This window comes from Trichosurus vulpecula, chromosome 8, assembly GCF_011100635.1.
Source record: "Trichosurus vulpecula isolate mTriVul1 chromosome 8, mTriVul1.pri, whole genome shotgun sequence".
Classification (NCBI taxonomy): Eukaryota; Metazoa; Chordata; class Mammalia; order Diprotodontia; family Phalangeridae; genus Trichosurus; species Trichosurus vulpecula.
Genome location: NC_050580.1, coordinates 92,686,197 through 92,704,489, shown reverse-complemented (window position 1 = coordinate 92,704,489; position 18,293 = coordinate 92,686,197). Strand labels below are relative to the sequence as shown.

At 37.5% G+C, this 18,293-nt stretch overlaps 1 protein-coding gene across 3 annotated transcripts in view; it reads right to left on the bottom strand.

Annotated features, from left to right (window-relative positions):
• The window catches only part of LOC118828985 (minichromosome maintenance complex binding protein), a 34,236-nt gene extending 15,943 nt beyond the window's left edge, over positions 1–18,293 (bottom strand). Inside the window, exons 1-6 of one of the 3 annotated variants that reach the window (XM_036735905.1) lie at positions 17,842–18,293; positions 10,843–10,928; positions 9,655–9,795; positions 6,783–6,824; positions 3,413–3,514; positions 1,414–1,558 (exon numbers count right to left, since the gene is read on the bottom strand). In XM_036735905.1, the coding sequence (XP_036591800.1) occupies positions 1,414–1,558; positions 3,413–3,514; positions 6,783–6,824; positions 9,655–9,795; positions 10,843–10,928; positions 17,842–17,899 (574 nt within the window). In that variant the 5' untranslated portion in view covers positions 17,900–18,293. Of the gene's footprint in view, positions 1–1,413; positions 1,559–3,412; positions 3,515–6,782; positions 6,825–9,654; positions 9,796–10,842; positions 10,929–13,037; positions 13,055–17,032; positions 17,049–17,841 lie in introns of those variants that run through there. The other 2 variants (XM_036735906.1, XM_036735907.1) reach the window with 2 other exon arrangements.

Genomic DNA, 18,293 nt, shown 5'->3' with positions numbered 1-18,293 from the left:
TTTAGTGAAAGTGGGAGCATAGATAATTAGATAAAATTAACTTCACTGATATTCCCAAGTTCTTTACTGAGTTAAGTTTTAATCTTCTTTCCTAATGTTAAAGGTAATAATAAGCTAATAAAATAGTTCACTTCCTTTTCCTGCTACCTGCTATGAAAATCCAGCATATGAGAGAAGAAACAGGGATATAGGTATTCTACATGAAAAATGAAGAGATGAAAAGTAACCATTTTACCTTTAAAAAATTAACCAATAATGACTCATTTTTTAAGTCAAAAGCTGTTTAAAAATTTCAAGTTCTCACAACATGCAAATTTATTAGTTTGTCATAATCTAACTGCGTGGTAAGAATTTTTTAAAAAATATAATTACATTTTAATTTTTTTGCCTTGAATTACAATTTTTTTGCATAATAAATTTGACCATGAATATTTGTTTAGGGAAAAATTAAGCTAACTCACTGAAATCCATATCTTTTCTTGGGTGATATTAAAAACCAAAAAATAAATGGCTTTGTCCCACAAAGACTACATAACAAGCAAGCATGTTTTCAAAGACAAAGAAACAATTTTTAGATGCTCTAAAAGCACTAAAGAAACTAAGGTTGGGTGGCTAGGTGGTGCAGTGAGTGCAGCACTGGCCCTGGAGTCAGGAGGACCTGAGTTCAAATGTGGCCTCAGACACTTGACACACTTATTAGCTGCGCGACCTTGGGCAAGTCACTTAACCCCAATTGCCCTGCCTTCTTCCCTCCAAAAAAAAAAAAAAAAAAAAAAAAAGTCAAGCTTAAAGTGAAGGCCATACGAGCCAAGGAAAGATTTTTATTTTCAGTCTACTCACTTGGGAACTTTCAAATTCAATTATAATATGACAGTACCTAAACTATAGGCCAGGTAAAACGAACTTGTCAGTTTAAGAATTATCAGAAGCAATCCTACCACATAACCTCTACTTAGCAACAGTAATATAAAATGTTGTATTTATATCTATTAGTAGTCCTGATACAACATTCTAAATAAAGTTGATAGATATTTTTTGTGGGGCAGGAGGCTAAGAAGGGGGTGTAACTGAATCTCCCAATCTCGCCCAGGCTAGAAGCGCTGTCACCAAAGTAGATCCCATGGTTGGGTGCTGCTGAAGTTCTGACTTGCTCAGTTTCTAACTGGGGCTGGTGTGCTTCACATTAGGCTACCTGACAGCTCTGCCCCCTACTCCTTGGGCCTCACCATAATGGTGCCAGAATTACTGCAGAAACATGATCAGTTCTAGCCTACTGCAGCTGAATTTCCAAGCTCAAGCAGTCCAGAAGCATCAGCTTCCTGGTGGCGGGGAATTACAGGTGTGTACCATCATGCCCAGTGATCCATGCTCTTGAAGTTAGTCCTGTTTTATTAGAGAATACTGTTATATTACCTGTATGTCTTAAACCTGTATGTTGATCTTTCTGTTTAGATGGATGAAGGTCCATATCTTCATCATCTTCATAACTTCTCTTGTGACGACTTGGAGTGTAGGATGTTGAGGGGCTAACACGAGCTTGACTTGCACTAACATATGCGTAAAATAAAAGATTAAGGAAGCCACCACATAGATTTTAGAATCTAAAGTATTGCTATTTTATAGCAACTTAAAGATCGCCAGCTTGTAAATTAGTTCAATGGATCAGTATGGAAGGAAACTGAATTACTGCTTCCACGAATTTCTTTCAGAACACTTTAATATTAACAACGGAAAAATGATGACAAATTCTTTAGAGTAATCAAATTTAACAAACTAGAATTTTTAGAATTCACACCATGACACAGCATTCCTAAAATCTGTAGATCATCAGGAAGCTGTTACCATTATTTTAGTACTTCAATAACCTTTAATTCATTATTATGAGTTCTCCGTCCACTGATCTCATAATCACTAAAATAAATTTGCTTCCATCTTGAAGTTAGGCATAACTGTAAAACTAAAGAATAGGGTAAGCATTTCTAATGAATAAAAAACAATTTATCAAGTACTTACTATATGTCAAATACTATACTAAACTCTGGGGTTAAAAACAGAAAAGCAAAATAGTTCTTTTTCTCAACAAGTACATATTTTAATAGGGAGAAACAACACATGGGGAGAGTTCAGCTTTAAGATGGATGGCAAGGCCTGAGAATCTCAAGGGTAGAGTAGCAGAGCAGATAACAAAGTTTTGGGGTCCTGGTTAGGAAAAAAATCACAGGATCTCAGAGTTGGAAGAAACCTCATAAGTCGTCTAGTGTAACCCTACCTGAACAGGAACCCCTCACAATGTCCTAAACAAGTGATCATCTGGCTCTACTGGAAGAACAATAGTGATGAGGGACCTGCTACGTTCTTTAGCAACACATTTCAAATTTGAGCTGTACTGGTTGTTAGGAAACATTTTCTTACGTTAAAGCCAAAATCTAGCCATAACTTCCATGCATTTCATACTATAAATACATTCTCTGGGACCAAGCAGAATATGCATAATTATCCTTCCACAATATTAACCATTGCCCTTAAAATGCTAGTGATAAAAAACAGTACGGAATAAAATTTTAGAGTTGAAAGAGACCTTAAATATCACTTCGTATAATATCTTTATTTTACAGTTAACCCAAAGATATGAAGTGACTTATTAGTAAATGAGAGAGTTTGCATTTTAGTAACTACTCATTTATGTCCCATTTTCAGTGTTTTTCACCCAACAACCCTGGCAGTTATTGTCCCTACTTAAGAGAAAAAAAGGCTCTGAGAAGCTAAGTGGTCACAGAGCTAGTATCAGAACCAAGATCTGGCCCTAACGAATGGTCCAGGGTTCTTTACCTAACACTACAATGTCGATCATTCTGGAATCCTGGTTTGCATATGAACTCATACAACATCTTTACAATAGTTGAAGACCATTTTCTTCTTGTTCTCAATGTTTTAAAAGGCCAGAACTTTAAGATCTATTAATCTAAATGTCTACATTAAAGTCACAGAAGTAAAAAAAAAAATCTTCTGTTTACATCACAGAGAAAAGTGTGAAGCAGTTTTATGTTTAGTTTTTGTTAAAAAGTTAAGACACATATGAAACACATGTGGCAAAGAAACTTGTACAGAAATTAAGCCAAGTTCTGAAATCTACTCATCTGTGACTGTTAAGCTCAGTGGAATAAAAGTTATGTATTTATCTTTCAGATTATTTGGGTAAACTGTTTATAAATATCTCTTTCCTTTCCTCCAAGTTTATCAGGAACAACACAATATAATGTTCACAAGGATAGTACAAATATGATCGTTTTTCAAATTTATAGATGACGAAACTGAGCATTATAGAGGTTTAAGTGAACTGTCTGGGGTCAAAGTTGAAGACTGGATTCATCAAGTCTTTTGACTATACAACCCAAGTACAAGAAAAGGATATTTCTTTTACCCATGCTGATTCTCCAGGCACTGGGACACAATAGAAAGTCTGTCGTTCTAAAGTAGTGGTCTGTGTAGAGTTCAAATCAACTTCTTGTTGAGGCTGTAACATAAAGGAATATAAAAGACTTGAAATAAAGAATATATTAAAATTATGATTTAAAAAGAAACTCCAGCCTGGAAAGGGGATGAAAAAGGGATACTTTGGGAAATGAAGTTATTAAAAATGAGATATCAATAAAATTTTAAAAACCCGACAACTATATTTTACTATAACAATCTACAGAATTATGTGTAGTTGCCATGAAAATGAAACACAGTTAATAGGCAGCTCATTAAAAATAATTTATAATTGTTTAAAAAGAATAAGGATGGGGAAATATTGTAAATCATGTTGTAATCTGAATATTTTCCCATCCATATAATATACCTTTTCCAAGATCATAAAAATCAATACCCCAAATCATATAATCAATTCTTCTTCAGTAAGTTAAAAAACCACAACTTGTTTTTACAAATATTTTTATGGATATTTCTTTTATAAAGAAATATATCTTATGAAGAAAAATTTAAAAAGTAAAAATATATAAATAGATTTGTATAAAGAAAAATATAGGACCCCTCTCATAACTTTAACAGAAAGCAAACTAGATTTAAAACATTTTAGTTGAGGAACAGTTTTTTCCTTATTAATTCTGAAAGAATAAACTGGTCTGGTCAAATGTGTGATAAGCTACATGTATATCTCATTAACATCTTTAAGTGTTTCTATGAAATTAGGATTTAAGGTAAAATTACATCATAGTCAGTTGCATAGGAACACAGCTAGACTTCAATCATATAGATAGAGTTGGAGGGGTGTGGACTAACTAAACTGGGTTGACCTGTACTCTAGAGACACTATAGTAAGGTATAACAATTATGGTGGGGTTTGGTTATAGTCTTTCTGATGATATTGTAAATCTATAACCATCGGGGTATGGTTACATTAGGCATACTTGTACTACCTGGGAAAGAAATACAGACTTTTTAGTAGGACCCAAAAAGTCTAAGGATATCCATAAAAAATAGATTTTTTAGAGATAACCTAACTATTCAATATAGGAATCTCCTCCATCTGCACTTGAATATGTTGAGTGTCTGGTGAGCTCACTAAATCACAAGATAGCCCATTCCATTTTCAGACAACTCCAACTGTTAGGTTCTTCCTTGATTAAGCAGAACAAGGTAAACAACATACCCAATCACTTCAAAAACATAAATGGAAAAAGCAACATAAGAATTAAAATAATGCTGTGAAATTATGACCAAGCTTGGCCCCAAATATGGGATGATAAAGCGTTTTCCTCTCCCACATTCTTTGAAAGGCGGAGGGAGGGGAATGCAGATGTCAAACACTGTATAAAATATCAGACATTTTAAATATGTTAATCTGTTTTACCGAACTTTTCTCTCCCTCTTTCTCATTCTCCATTATAAAAGATGAACCTCTGGGAGATTCTTTAAGAAATGTTAAGTGATAAGAAAACAAAAATTATCAAAAAAAATTTAAAAATAAAGTTCTTTGTTGTAGTGAGCTAAAACCTGACTTCTACTCAACAATTTTATTTCTGTTCTCTGGAACAAAACTACTTTAACCCATTTTCCATTAAAGACAGTCTTTCAAATACTTAGCTAACATGTCCTCCTCTTTTCCAGAAAAGCCAACTCTTTCAAAATCAAATTAATAATTTACCTCAAGGAAGTAACACCATTTGGACCAGGCATAATGGTGCACATCATGTAAAGGCAATACACCATACAAGATTATGTTAAAATGTTAACAGATAGAACTTTTCCCCATAAATATTATCAATACAGGTTAATGGATCAACATGTAAAATGTCATCAATACTAAGGCTATGAGTCAACATGTAAGTATTTGTAGCTTTCATCTCATGAAAAATAATGTGATTTTTTTTAAAGTTCTAAAAGAGAAAAGATAAGACTTTAGAGGATGTAATTTTTCTCAGTGATTTAATGTCAATATATACATACAATCTCTCCTCTTAAGCCAGAAATAAATTCCAAACTTCTTCGGAAACAATTCTAAAAATAATGATACTTTAACATTTTCATTTATTCCTCTGTTTTTGCCTAACTTTGCATCATCAAAAAAAACAAAATTCAGAATGTAAGTATATACTGATCACCACAGCTCAGCTCCCATGTGATTTTGGCTTTCTAGAAAATAAGCTTACTCCACGTGGCTTTCCCTTTCAATCATTACTACATTCAATGTTCTGTGTTTTCTCCTCTCCCTTAGTGAAGAGAGTAAAATTTTTTTTTTGGTCATTTGTCTATTACCGAAGAAGCTACTTTACTCTATTTGAAAATCAGTCATTTCCCTCTAAGAGGAGAGAACAGGGAATAAAAAGATTATTGAGGTGTGCAGATATGCAAGTTTGTAAATGCAAACCAAGCTCCCATAAGTATGTTAGCAAAGTAGTGATATTTTGAAAACAGCTAATGATTAAATATGCTGATTAAAACCAAAATTTCAAGTGTTTGAAAAACATTAATTAAAATATTTATCATAAACTCCCTTTATAAGAAATCTCAATAACAAAAAGACATACCATGCAAAGCTATAATACAAATGACAATTAAGGGAGAAGATATCTATTATTTTCTCAAAAATAAAAAACAAAAATTTATCATTTGTATACTTAAAGAATCATCTGTTTATGTCTGTGTCATTTGAATATAATCAAAGAATCATTTGTGTATTTAAAGAAAAAATCAGAATCAGCTCAAGAAAAGTAATAAGCTCAGGCATATACCCTTTACGGAGGTCAAAGACAGAAAGGTCTGTAAAGAATAAAGTAGGGAACCTATTAACTGGAGAATGGCTAAATAAATCGTGGCACAAGAATATAAGGAAATATTACTGAGCCATAACAAATGACAAATATAAAGAATTCAAAGAAACAGGAAAACTTAAGAGATACTGATGTAGAGTGAAGTAAGCAAAGCCAGGAAAATATCCACAATGACTACAATAATCTAAGTGGAAAGAACGATAAAACAAAACTGAAAGCTGTGAAGTTATAACAACTAAGCTTAGACCTTGAGAAGAGATGAAAAAATGCACTTCTTCCCTTTGGTGCAGAGGTAGTGACTATGAGGGTAGCATTAAGTTTGGCAGAGATGCCTTTCTCCCAACTTTCTGAATTTTTTGTTACAAGAGAGATCACTGAGAAGAAACAGGATAATCCTATTTGGAAATTTATGTGATGTAAAACCAAAAAGTTACCAATAAAAAGAAAAGTAACGAGTTCTAACATAAAGTTTTGTTCTTTTAAAAAAAAAGTTTAAGTTTCAACACATACCCCGCATTCTGCTATGTCTCTGTACTTCCCAAAATGTAAAACCTGTGAACAACAACAACAAAATGATTGAACACTCAATCAAAACAAATTACTGCCTTTTACACCTCAAGAATCAGGACTACTATAAATAGCAGAATGACAAAACTTAGACACCAAATGGTAAGTAGCTCTGAAATGCTTTAAGTACGTATATTCAAGGCCTCTGTAGAGTCTCCCTCAGATGCTTCTTCACCTAAAACAGTCAAATGTGGTACTTAGTTACTAAAACCTATTTGGTAAACTGTGCACCCTATTACCTAAAGCATCAGTACCTATAGGAATTCAGTATTAGTTTTATGGCTAAATTAAAGCTTAAGATCATAATTTTCGTATCTAATTTCTAATAATGGAATCCAAACATCTAACAAATGGTTTTAAAAAAAGAGGCTTCTTCGTAATATTACTGCTACAATATTTTACACAAGGGTAAGTTTCTTAGAGGCAGCACAGAGTAATGGATAGGGAGCGAGCTTCAAAGTCAGAAAGACTTGGGTTCAAGACCCTCCTCTAATACATACTGGCTGTATGACCCTGGACAAATCATTTAATCTCTCAGAGGCCTAGGCAATACTCTAAGACAATAAACTGTGAAGGTACCAACCTACGCTGGTAGAGGAAGTTTGTTTGCCCACGTCATGGCAAGTACATGGCCTATTGCATGCTATACTGAGGTGATGTGGTACCCAAGGACGTAAATGCTGCCATCGCCACAATCAAGACTAAGAGAACCATTCAATTCGTAGACTGGTGTCCCACTGGCTTCAAGGTTGGTATCAATTACTAGCCCCCAACTGTGGTACCTGGTGGAGACCTGGCGAAAGTACAGCGGGCACTATGCATGCTGAGTAACACAACAGCCATTGCCGAAGCATGGGCCCGTCTAGATCACAAGTTTGACCTTATGTATGCCAAGTGGGCATTTGTGCACTGGTATGTGGGTGAAGGCATGGAGGAAGGAGAGTTCTCGGAGGCTCGGGAAGATTTGGCTGCCCTAGAGAAGGATTATGAGGAGGCAGGCACAGACTCTATAGAGGGCGAAGACGAAAGTGAGGAGTACTAGACGGCGTCCAGCAAACAGGCTCATCTGGCCCATTCATCTTTGGTGTCTTTCTCTTTTCCTATCACCCCACATCTTTTCTTACTTGAAATAAATATGAACTTTTTTTTTTTTTAATACCCCACTGAAGCTTGCAGACCCTGCTGCTTCTCACTTTGGTGTCTTTCTCTTTTCCTACCACCCCACAATAAAATCTTTTTTTTACTTGAAAAAAAAAATCATAGGTCCAGCCACTATTCTCTGCCCTAGAGAATTATTGTCTCAAGATTTTAATTATAGTATAGATATTCATAGTATAATTTTTTACACCGTATTCCCAAGATCTCAACAGACCTTCCCTACTTAAACATTAAGTTTCATGTATTTGTCTTCCCCCCAGCCCCACCCAGAGAACCAGATAATATAATCTTATGTCAGCTTTTATGCAAGTATACTCTTTTGTGATCTAAGACAATTCCAAAAGTCTCATGATGGAAAATGCTATCCACATCCAGAGAAAGAACTACGGAGTCTGAATGCAGATCGAAGCATACTAATTTCTCTTTCTTTTCTTGTTTTTTGTTTTTTTTTTCTCATGGTTTTTCCCTTCTGATTCTTCTTTCACAACATGACTAACGTGGAAATATGTTTAATATCATCATATATGTATAGCCTATATCAGATTGCATGCCATCTTGGGGAGGGGGGAAAATTTAGAACTCAAAATCTTATGAAAGTGAATGCTGAAAACTAAAAATAAATAAAAAATAAAAAATTTTTAAAATGTGCTATTTTATCTTAGGTCTCTGATAACTTTTTAAAGGTTATTCTATGCTGAATAAGGAGAACTGCTACCTGAAGAGACTTATAATTAGACTCTTGTAGGCCCTCATATGACTATCTAGTTTCCTGAAGTCTTCTAGGGCTTGTCTGGCCTTGCAAATAAAACATAAGTCCTTACTCATGACAGTGAAGTGGGAGCAGTGAATGTAGCTTTGTCAGAGATGATCTCTCTATCATAGTTTTATCACAAGGGAAGATTCACTAGGGGAGGGGAGAGGAAAAGGAAGGCACACTAGGATATGACTGGTATCTCCAAAAAATCAATAAAATGCATTTGTATTAAATTAGGAGAATTCATTTAGCAGATACTCTAATTCTTAGCTTCTTAAGGCTTCCTGCTATCCATGAACTGGGACACTTCTAAGGTGATTTCTAAGGGTCTGTAGTACAAAGTTTTTAAGTATGGATCTGGTAATTCTTCAAACTGAATGAAGTCTTCGAAGATCTTTATAAAATATACAAAATCCCCAGTTATAGCAAATCCTCTAACTTGGCAGAGAAAATGGGTAGTGTACCAACAAGATAGGATACCAACACAGCACATTCCTGACTATACTGTTCTCCTTGATATTCAGTTATTCAGCTGTAAACAACTCTTCATGACCCTATGGACCATAGTACACCAATGCTGTCCATGAGATTTTCTTGGAGTGCTTTGCCATTTCATTCTCCAGTGGATTTAGGCAAACATATGTTAAGTGACTTGCCTAGGGTCACCCAGCTAGTAAGTACCTGAGGGCAGATTTGAACTCAGATCTTCCTGACTCCAGGCCCAGTGCTCTATCCACTGACTCACCTAGCTGCTTCAACAGTTTTCTTTAATTCAACTGACCAGAAAATAGTTATGATGCCAAAGCTGAACCAAGCATAATTTAAAATGCTTTATACTCAGTATATAAAGAATAACTACAGACTAATTATTCTGTGGCTAAATTTTAAAGTAGCAATACATACCCGTGCTTTTGTATTTGGGTCAACTGTTTCATAGACTCCCATGTAAAACTCAGGATCAAACATATCCTGAACCATGCAACGGAATTTCACAAAACTGTTGGGCTTCAGATAATGAAGAGGAACATCATTCAAAGATGGTACCTTAACAGGAAAAAAACTAAGTTTAAAACAAAAGTAAAACCAGGCAGTTACACAGATTTAACAATTGCTTATTGCATGCCTACTATGTTTCATTCTACACACTGTGCTATCTATTGGCGATTCAAGCACAAAAATGAAATAGTCCTTTCCTTCATGGAACTTACATTTTACCAGAGAAGACAAAATAATTATATACCAACAATTAAGGATACCATTATCAGCCAAAATTCCTACATGACAAAAGATCTCCTTCCAAGTCTTAGATGGCAACTTAATTATCCCAATATCCAATACAATGAAATCACACTTCAAAAAAACTTCAAAGTTCCTAAAAGTTCACTATCATTGTATTTGATCTTCCTACATATAAACATGCGCTCTCTTCAAGAGAAATAAGATCTGCTCTGTAGTGCTATACTCTACAAATAATGTAGATACCAATTCCAATCAAGTTGTTGTCTGTCCTTTGTTTTTGAAGAGGACCATGACATCAGAGAAATGATGAACATGACTTGCAGTTGACTTTGATTTGAGTGAAGAGGTCTGTGCAAGGTCACCAGCCTCACCTTCTCCTCCAGAGCCATCTGGATCCAGTGACCAGATATTCATAAGGATGACTGGAGAAGACCCAGGATGAAATGGGAGACCCTGGCCCTTTTAGGCTAAGTCCTTTTCATGTACTCACTTAGAGCGAGGTAACACCCATCCAGTGATTGGCATTAAGTCAAGGTAAAATACTACCTGTGACAACAGCAATGCAGGTTTCTTGTATACTGAACATTAAATGACAAGTAGCAGTTTGTCAATTACTGCCATCTAGAGGCACTAAGATGTAGCACATAACTCTAAACTTATTTTCTCTGGTTGAGGTAGAAAAAATATTCATCTTGAAGCCATCACAATAGCATCTTAACCTACTTACTACCTTGAAAAAACAGAAGTTAGTGACATTAACTTGCCTATAAAGTAAACTAGGACTTAATTCACAGAAAATAGAAACAAAAACAAACAAAACCCCTCCCAAAACCCAACAACAAAAAAGCTTACCCATTTAGTAGCATTATTTTCTTTTAGCTTTTCTTTAAAATATTCAGTTACTTTCTTCTCCCAGTCAGAATTTAATCCATTTTGGGCTGAAAGGAGAAAATTCACCTTTTTAAACCACTGGACTTTATTTTCAAAAAAGAACAACAACAAAAAACCTAGTTCCAACCATGTACCAAATAGAACTGTGAATTGGCACCTCTGTAAACTTTGAAGTACTTGGTAAATGTAAGTTATTATCAATAAGCAGATTAAAATAGAATTTGGAATAGCTCCATCTATCATCACTTTACTGTGTTTTCCTCATAACAATTCTGTAAAGAGTGTAAATATCACACATCACTTTATAGATAAAGGGAGTTCAACGAACTGACCAAATTAATACACCAAAACCAGGTCTCCACAGACCCTGGGACATCACAATACCAGCCCCCAGCAAGTGCATGTAATACTATGAGTATGAGCAGGTTATGATAGTGCAATAAAAGAATTCTTTAGGAAAAACTATGTAAAGGCTGTCATTAGAGAAGTATACAATTTAAAAAACGAGATGGGCTGGCTACTCAACAAGGACATGGATGAATTACTCATGTAAGCAAGCCACTGTAAGTCTCATAACAAGGGAATGCAAAGGCTCCCAGCATATGGGGCAGAACCCCAAGATGAATTTATAGGACCTGGACACTCAGGCTAGGCAGTGATCTACAACCTTGGAAGGTTGGAAGGAACACTGCCATCACTGAAACCTGCTCCATTGGAGTAAAGTTGTAAAAACTACTTATGTAAGTGAAATGGGAATACAAAGTGGAACAGCATATAGCTTCTAAATATGGACTATGTTTCTATAATCATTTAATTCAGTTATCTATGAAATTAAAATTAAATTAATATTTTGATACTTTAATTATTTTTCTGTATTATGAGCAAAATGCTCTGTATGTCTTTAAATATACATATAACATAATATATATGATTTATATGTGTAATATAAATATGAACATGAGGTATTATTACAAATACACAGATAAAATACCATTGTAAAATGATTAAATAAATCACTATTTTTCTGTCTAAATAGATGCAGAATAACAATGGTGTGTTGATATTGTTACAAAGAATATGTGAAACTGAATAATTTCTGTATAATATGACTATGATCCAGAACAAAAGACCATGGCATTTTTATGTAAACATGAGAATGGCTATTAATTACATTTCAACTCTCTAGGAACTAGAGATAACAAAAAAATTTAATCTCTTTGCTGAGAGTTTTGACTAAAGTGAAAAGTGTCCTCAACTAAAAGATGAAAGCAAGGCAGCAAACTTTAGCAACCCAACTCCACCTTGTCTTTTAAATTCTTGGACATTTTATTTTACCACTGAATCCTGGAGTTGGATACAAGAAATCCTTTCATCTGCAAGATGAACAAACTAAAGCAGTGACTCAGCATGTCACTGGTAGTTAATAACAGAACATCTACAGAATGGGAGGTTCAGACTAGAATATCTGAGATTCATTCTAGCTCTAAATAAATGATCCTATACTCCCCTTGGCTCCTCTTTACTACCTATCATCACAGACTAGTTGTAGTTAACTTCTCAGCCTCAGTTCCCTCATCTACAAAACTGGGATAAGGTAATGATGCCTAAGCTACCTCATAGAGCTATTGTGAAGTAAGCACTATGTAAATTATAAAATGTCATAGATAAGTGGTATAGTAAGAAGAACACTATTTGGAAGGTCAAAGTTCTAAAGGTCAAAGTCCCAGCACTGCCACTTACTAACTGTGGGACATTAGGCCATCTTACTGGCCTTGCTTTATCTGTAAAATGAAAGGATTGGGCTAGTGGATCTTAATATATTTTCTGGCTATAATATCCTATAGGGCCCTGTTAAGTTACTACTTAATAGTTGATGAGAAAGCAAAAGCAGTGATGGTCATCTAAGCATTTTTGGTATAAAGAAAATGCTACAGTAACAGATACCAGAAGAAACATTTTGTATATAATATTCAATGTACCTCCAGCTATCTGGCAGTGCTGATTCTTGAGAGCTCACTGCATCTAACCAGCCCAGTCATCTGACCCCTGCCTCCCCTTCATCATTCTGCAACCTATCATGCGTACTGACCACACAACAGTACTACCACTGCTTGACCAATCATGATTCCACAGGACTGGTAATGAATGCTACTCACCTCCTGATTCAAGATGCAGATCCTTTTGGACATGCCCAATATGGGAATTTGTATCGCCTAAGAGTGTGTGTGCGCATGTGTTTCAAAGGTTTTGTTTTTTATTTTCTTTTTGGGGGTGGGGCGGGGTAGGTGAGAAGGAAAGAAAGTAAATGCCTGTTAATTAAAAAATAAAAAGCAATTTAAAAAACACAATTATTGCTTCTGGAAAGAGTGTAGAAGCCCTGCTACCTATCCATCTCAGTCCACCACTACCCTTTGGTATCTCTCCCTTTTGGAATATAAGCTCCTTAAGGACAAAGACAATTTCCTTTTCTTACTTGTATTCCAGTACATAGAATAGAGCATAAATCCACTTAACTCACTGCAGCTAGCTCAAAGAATCAGTCTTGCCTCACACATGAAGCTATTATGTAAGATCCTTACAGTCATTTTTTTTAAAAAGCTCACACTCTTCAGTTAAAGGCACAGCACCCTCTTGATCGTCTGAGGGAAGCAGCCTCTGTCTCTTTAAGGAGGCTTGTCATGTACAGCAAACAGGTGAGTCAGACAATGAAAAGGTATCCAAAGAGAGTACAACTTGAGCTTTTAAATAACTACTACAAACAGTGTCATATTAGGTGCAGAAGAAGAGAGAAAGATGAAAGCTGAAGCAAATCAGCAGGTGCTTTAAAGTTCCTTTAGGGCAGGGTCTTGCTTTCCTTTTGTCTTTGTAGCCCAGTGCCTAACAGGGGTTTGCAAACAGTAGTACAAAATAAAGGCTCGTTTGCTAGAAAAGAGTAACAGGGAAGCTTCATGAAGGAAAGAGACAAGCTGTCTCAGAAAAGAGAAAGGATGTGGAGTTACAGAAAGTGACAGAGTATTGGGAAATAGGGCCAAGATTGGGTTTTGGAGGGCAATTTGTGGTAGGCTGAGAGGTTTGAATTTGATCCTTTAGCCCATGGGTAGCTCATGGGTGGGCATTTCTCAGCAGAGGAATGACACTATCACAGTCTATTTCTTAAACTTAATCTACAACAACAGTGTATAGATTGAATTAAAGTGAAGGAAGAGACTGGAGTCAAGAAGACCACTGACGGAGTTAATAGAGCATTCAGATATGGAAATAAATCTGCATGAAGGTATGGGGTTTTTTTTAGTTCCTGTATCAAAATTCCACAGCAGTCAAACAATCTGGATGTCCCTACTCTCTTACAATTGGATTTTACCTTTGTAAATATAATGACATAGGTCCATTAACCTGAGAAAAAAGGTTAAGAAATCATCCCAACCAATGGAAGGGTTTCTTGTCTTTCCAAAAAACCAAATACTTAAAAGAGCAGTCTCAATGCACAAATAAGACTTCATCTACGTGAAAAAAAAAACCAGCAAAAAAACCCAGGGAGAAATGGTATTTCCTTATCACATCAGAAGATAAATTACCTCAGAGTGACTTGTTAAATTAAAAATGCTTCTCTTAATTCAGTTTCATTTTACATTGCAAACTTTTACATTTAGTCAAAAACTGATCAGTGATTGCATTGTATTATCAGAATTTCATACAAGAAAATCTAAGTAAAATTTTTTAGAGCCCTTTAAGAAAACATGGCTACGTTTCATCAAAGAAGGTGGCTTTTAACATTTATCTCCTTATACAAAACCACCCCACAATGGAAATTAAAAGCACCTATTCGTTAGCTTCTGGCAGTGACCCCAGGGTACTTGAAGAATTGGTCAAGGAAGTTCAAGCCATGGCAGATCCACCACCTACTAGAAAGGTTTTGAATTTGGACCCAGCAGATTTTGTCACTGTCACCTGAGGATAGGCCTAGCTAAATTCAGAGAGGCTTAACAGAAATGTGGGCACTTAGGCAATAATTCACTCAACTCTGATGGGGAATGGAAGGGTTATAACCTGACATGAGTGGAAGGGGTTTCCCAACTTTGGACACCCTACTCAATCAAAACTGTAGAATACTGATAATGACTTTTTTAAGGTCTAAAGGAAATCTCGTAAATATGAGATTAATCACTTCATCTGGCAAATACAAACCCAAATCTCTACCTAAAACATAAATTCATTAATTGAAGATGGGGGGGGATGGGGACAGACCTGTGATGTCATAGGAGTGGAGGACATTTATTGAGGTAAAAACTCACTGTATCAATGCAGGTCAACAAATGTGTTATTATTTTGCAATTTAATGATTTTAGAGGATTGCTGGGGTAACCCAGATGTGATCTGCCTAGGATCAAAGTCAGTGTGTGTCAGAAAGAGTTTTTGAAGAGTCTTTTAGATTCTTGAAGCTGGGGTTCTTTTGGGTTAAATATAGCAATGTGCGGATACAGCATTGGATAACAGAAAGTAGACTGGTGCTGGGATTGTAAAGACTTGGGTTCAGTTACATCCTTTGATTCATACTAGCTCTGTAACTCATGGGAAAATCCTAGAAGTTAACTTTTTAAGTTGCAGATGTAGTTTGTTACAGTGATAAAACCACAGGTTAAGGACCAAGAAAAAAAAATTGCCATATTTGTTCCAGAAGCAAGGAACCTGTGTTCTGGAGGGAACATGTGGCCCTTTGACTGAATTCAAACTTTCTGTTCAACATTCCTGCTTGTGACCACAAGAAAAAATCATTATTTAAAGACTAAAATGACAGTTACTCTATGTTTAGGCACTTATCAGTCAAAATAATTCTCTCCTGTCCAGAGACTGACTAGAAATATACCTAACTATTCTCATGCCACATTATCTATGTTAACAAATATCTATTATTGAAACAATGTTTTATCACAGCATGACAAGAAGAAACTGGGAAACCACCATCCTTCAATAGTGTTAACTGCAACATATACAAAAAAATAATAATTTTTGGTTTGTTAATATGCTAAGACCAATTAACATGGATACTGTTTTATTCATAACTGCTATACAATGAATAATCCATGGAATTTTAAAAACACTGTTGAACTCTGTTATAAAGCTGATGGCACCATATATCAACATTGTACGCTTTCTATGCTATGAGAAATGCACATCTCTGTGTGACAAAGACAACATGATTTGACAAAAGTATAATCAAATCTTTGGTATATAGTAACAAACTTAATTTATCCAGAATCTTGGAGAATAAGTATATTCTCATCTATCTATCCATATGTGTGCATATGTATATGTAATTTGTATATGTAAGGTAAAAAAAAAAAACCCAAAAATCATTTTTGGTGGAAATCCTAAAATGTGACACATTTTCTTCTCTAAATACAGTGTGCTAAAGATATGTCTCTGTTAACTTTTGCTTTAATTACTCAGGGTCATCATTAAGAATGTCAACTATTACACTCTTCTTTATTAGAGTGATTAATGCCCTTGGAGACCCAAAGAGGTTAAGACAGCAAGTTCCTTCATTAAAGGGCCGCAAATACTATATTTTGAGTTTGTCAGTTTTAAAATAGATTTCCTGCTTCTTCCCTTACTTCAGCTGTTAAGTCTACCTGTTTTCAGTGCCTGTCTTTGAGATGTGGAGATGGTCATGGTGTGCTGCTTCTATTTTGTTGTAGTCTGGGAAAATGAGTTAGTTGTCAGCAAATTAAAAGTAAACAAACTGTCAATATTCCCCCAGCCCTCAAGATCTCCTCCAAATTTGTGGGTTTTATTTCAATTATTATTTCTAAAATTTATTTCCTACTTACTTCTGTTGTGGATAGTTGAGGTAGCCTGATAAAGGACCTCAAGATAAGTGAGCTCTACAATAGCTAGCATTTATATGCTGCTTTACAAATCTTATCTCAGTCTCACCAGAACCCTGGGAGATAGAGGTTATGATCCCCATTTCAAGATCAATAGACTTGCTCAGGGTCACACAGCTTGTAAATGTCTAAGGCTGGAACTGAACCCTAAGTCTTCCTGACACGTCCAGCACTCCATTCCCGCCCAGCACTCCATTCCCGCCCGTCTCACTGCCTCTGTCTATGGTACCGCAAAATGTTCAAAACGGTTTATTTTTAAACTTTACTCGATTCCCAAGGGCGGCAGGTAGCGAGCCTGGCCTGGAGTACAGAAGACTCCACTTCCTGAGTTCAAAACTGGCCTCAGATACTAGCTGGTGACCCTGGCCAGTCACTTCACCCTGTTTGCCTCAGTTTCCTCATCTGTAAAATGAGCTGGAGAAGGAGATGGCAAACGGCTCCAGCGTCTCTGCCAAGAAAATCCCAAATCGGGTCAGGGAGAGTCAGACACTAAAAAGAACAGAGGCAACACACTTTTTGAAGGCTCAAAGTTTCTAGTTCGGTGGTAACAAACCCAAATTAATTTTCCCAACCACGCCGACCTTAGACACAGCAGAACCCGAGGCGATCTAGGTCCCCAGTAAAAGAGGCAGCCTGTCGGGGTACACCGGGCCGCAGTGGCACAAGGTCGGGGGCGAACTTGGGGGGCTTTCCGCTTAAGTAAACGCTTTCCAGTCTTAACCTCTTACGAGCCCTTGCCCAAGAAATCCCTACAACCCTCGCCGATTTTCGGCCGCCTTCTGGTACTTCGTGCCCCTGTAGGGGGGCAGGCGCCGGACCCCGGGACCACCGCCCGCACCCCCGGGAAATGGGCCCCCGAGGACGGCTCCCCCCAGCCCGGACCGCGCGGCAGCCTAGAGGCGCGTGGTCGCCCGCTGCGCGGCCGGGGCCGTTGGGGACGCCAATTCCCCAGTCCCCGGGCACCAAGGATTTCCCTCCAACACCTAAGGCTCCCGGGGGTCCCCCCCAACGCGACCCTGAGGAGGCGGCAGAGCCTGGCGGCCCCGAGCCCTCCTCGGAGGCGCCCCCCACTCACCGAAGAAGCCCTGCACGATGCCGAGCGGGTGGTTCAGCCAGTCGTCCCCGCACGGCATCTTGCCGAAGGGCGCGCGGAGCGGGCTGCCCCGAGCTGGGCTCCCGAGGTGGCGACTGCCGGGCTGAGGAGACAATCGCACGGCCCGCCTCCCTCCCGGGGGCCGCGGCAGCAGCGGCTTCCTTCTCTCCTTTCAGGGTCCGGCCCGAAGCCCCCGGCCGCTCCCTCTCTCGCCCACACCCACGCCCGGCAAGCCGCAGCGGTCACGGAGCGTCACTGCCCGGCCCGGGGCTCGCCCAGCTCCCGGTAGCTGCAACTTCGGCGGCGGCGGCTGCAGCTACGAGGAAGAAGCGCGGGGAGCCCCGCCGACCCCCTGCCTTCCTGTAGACTGTGGCGGGAAACGGACGCGCCGACGGCGTCGCCTCTGACCCCCGAGCGCGAGCTGGGGAGGGGGC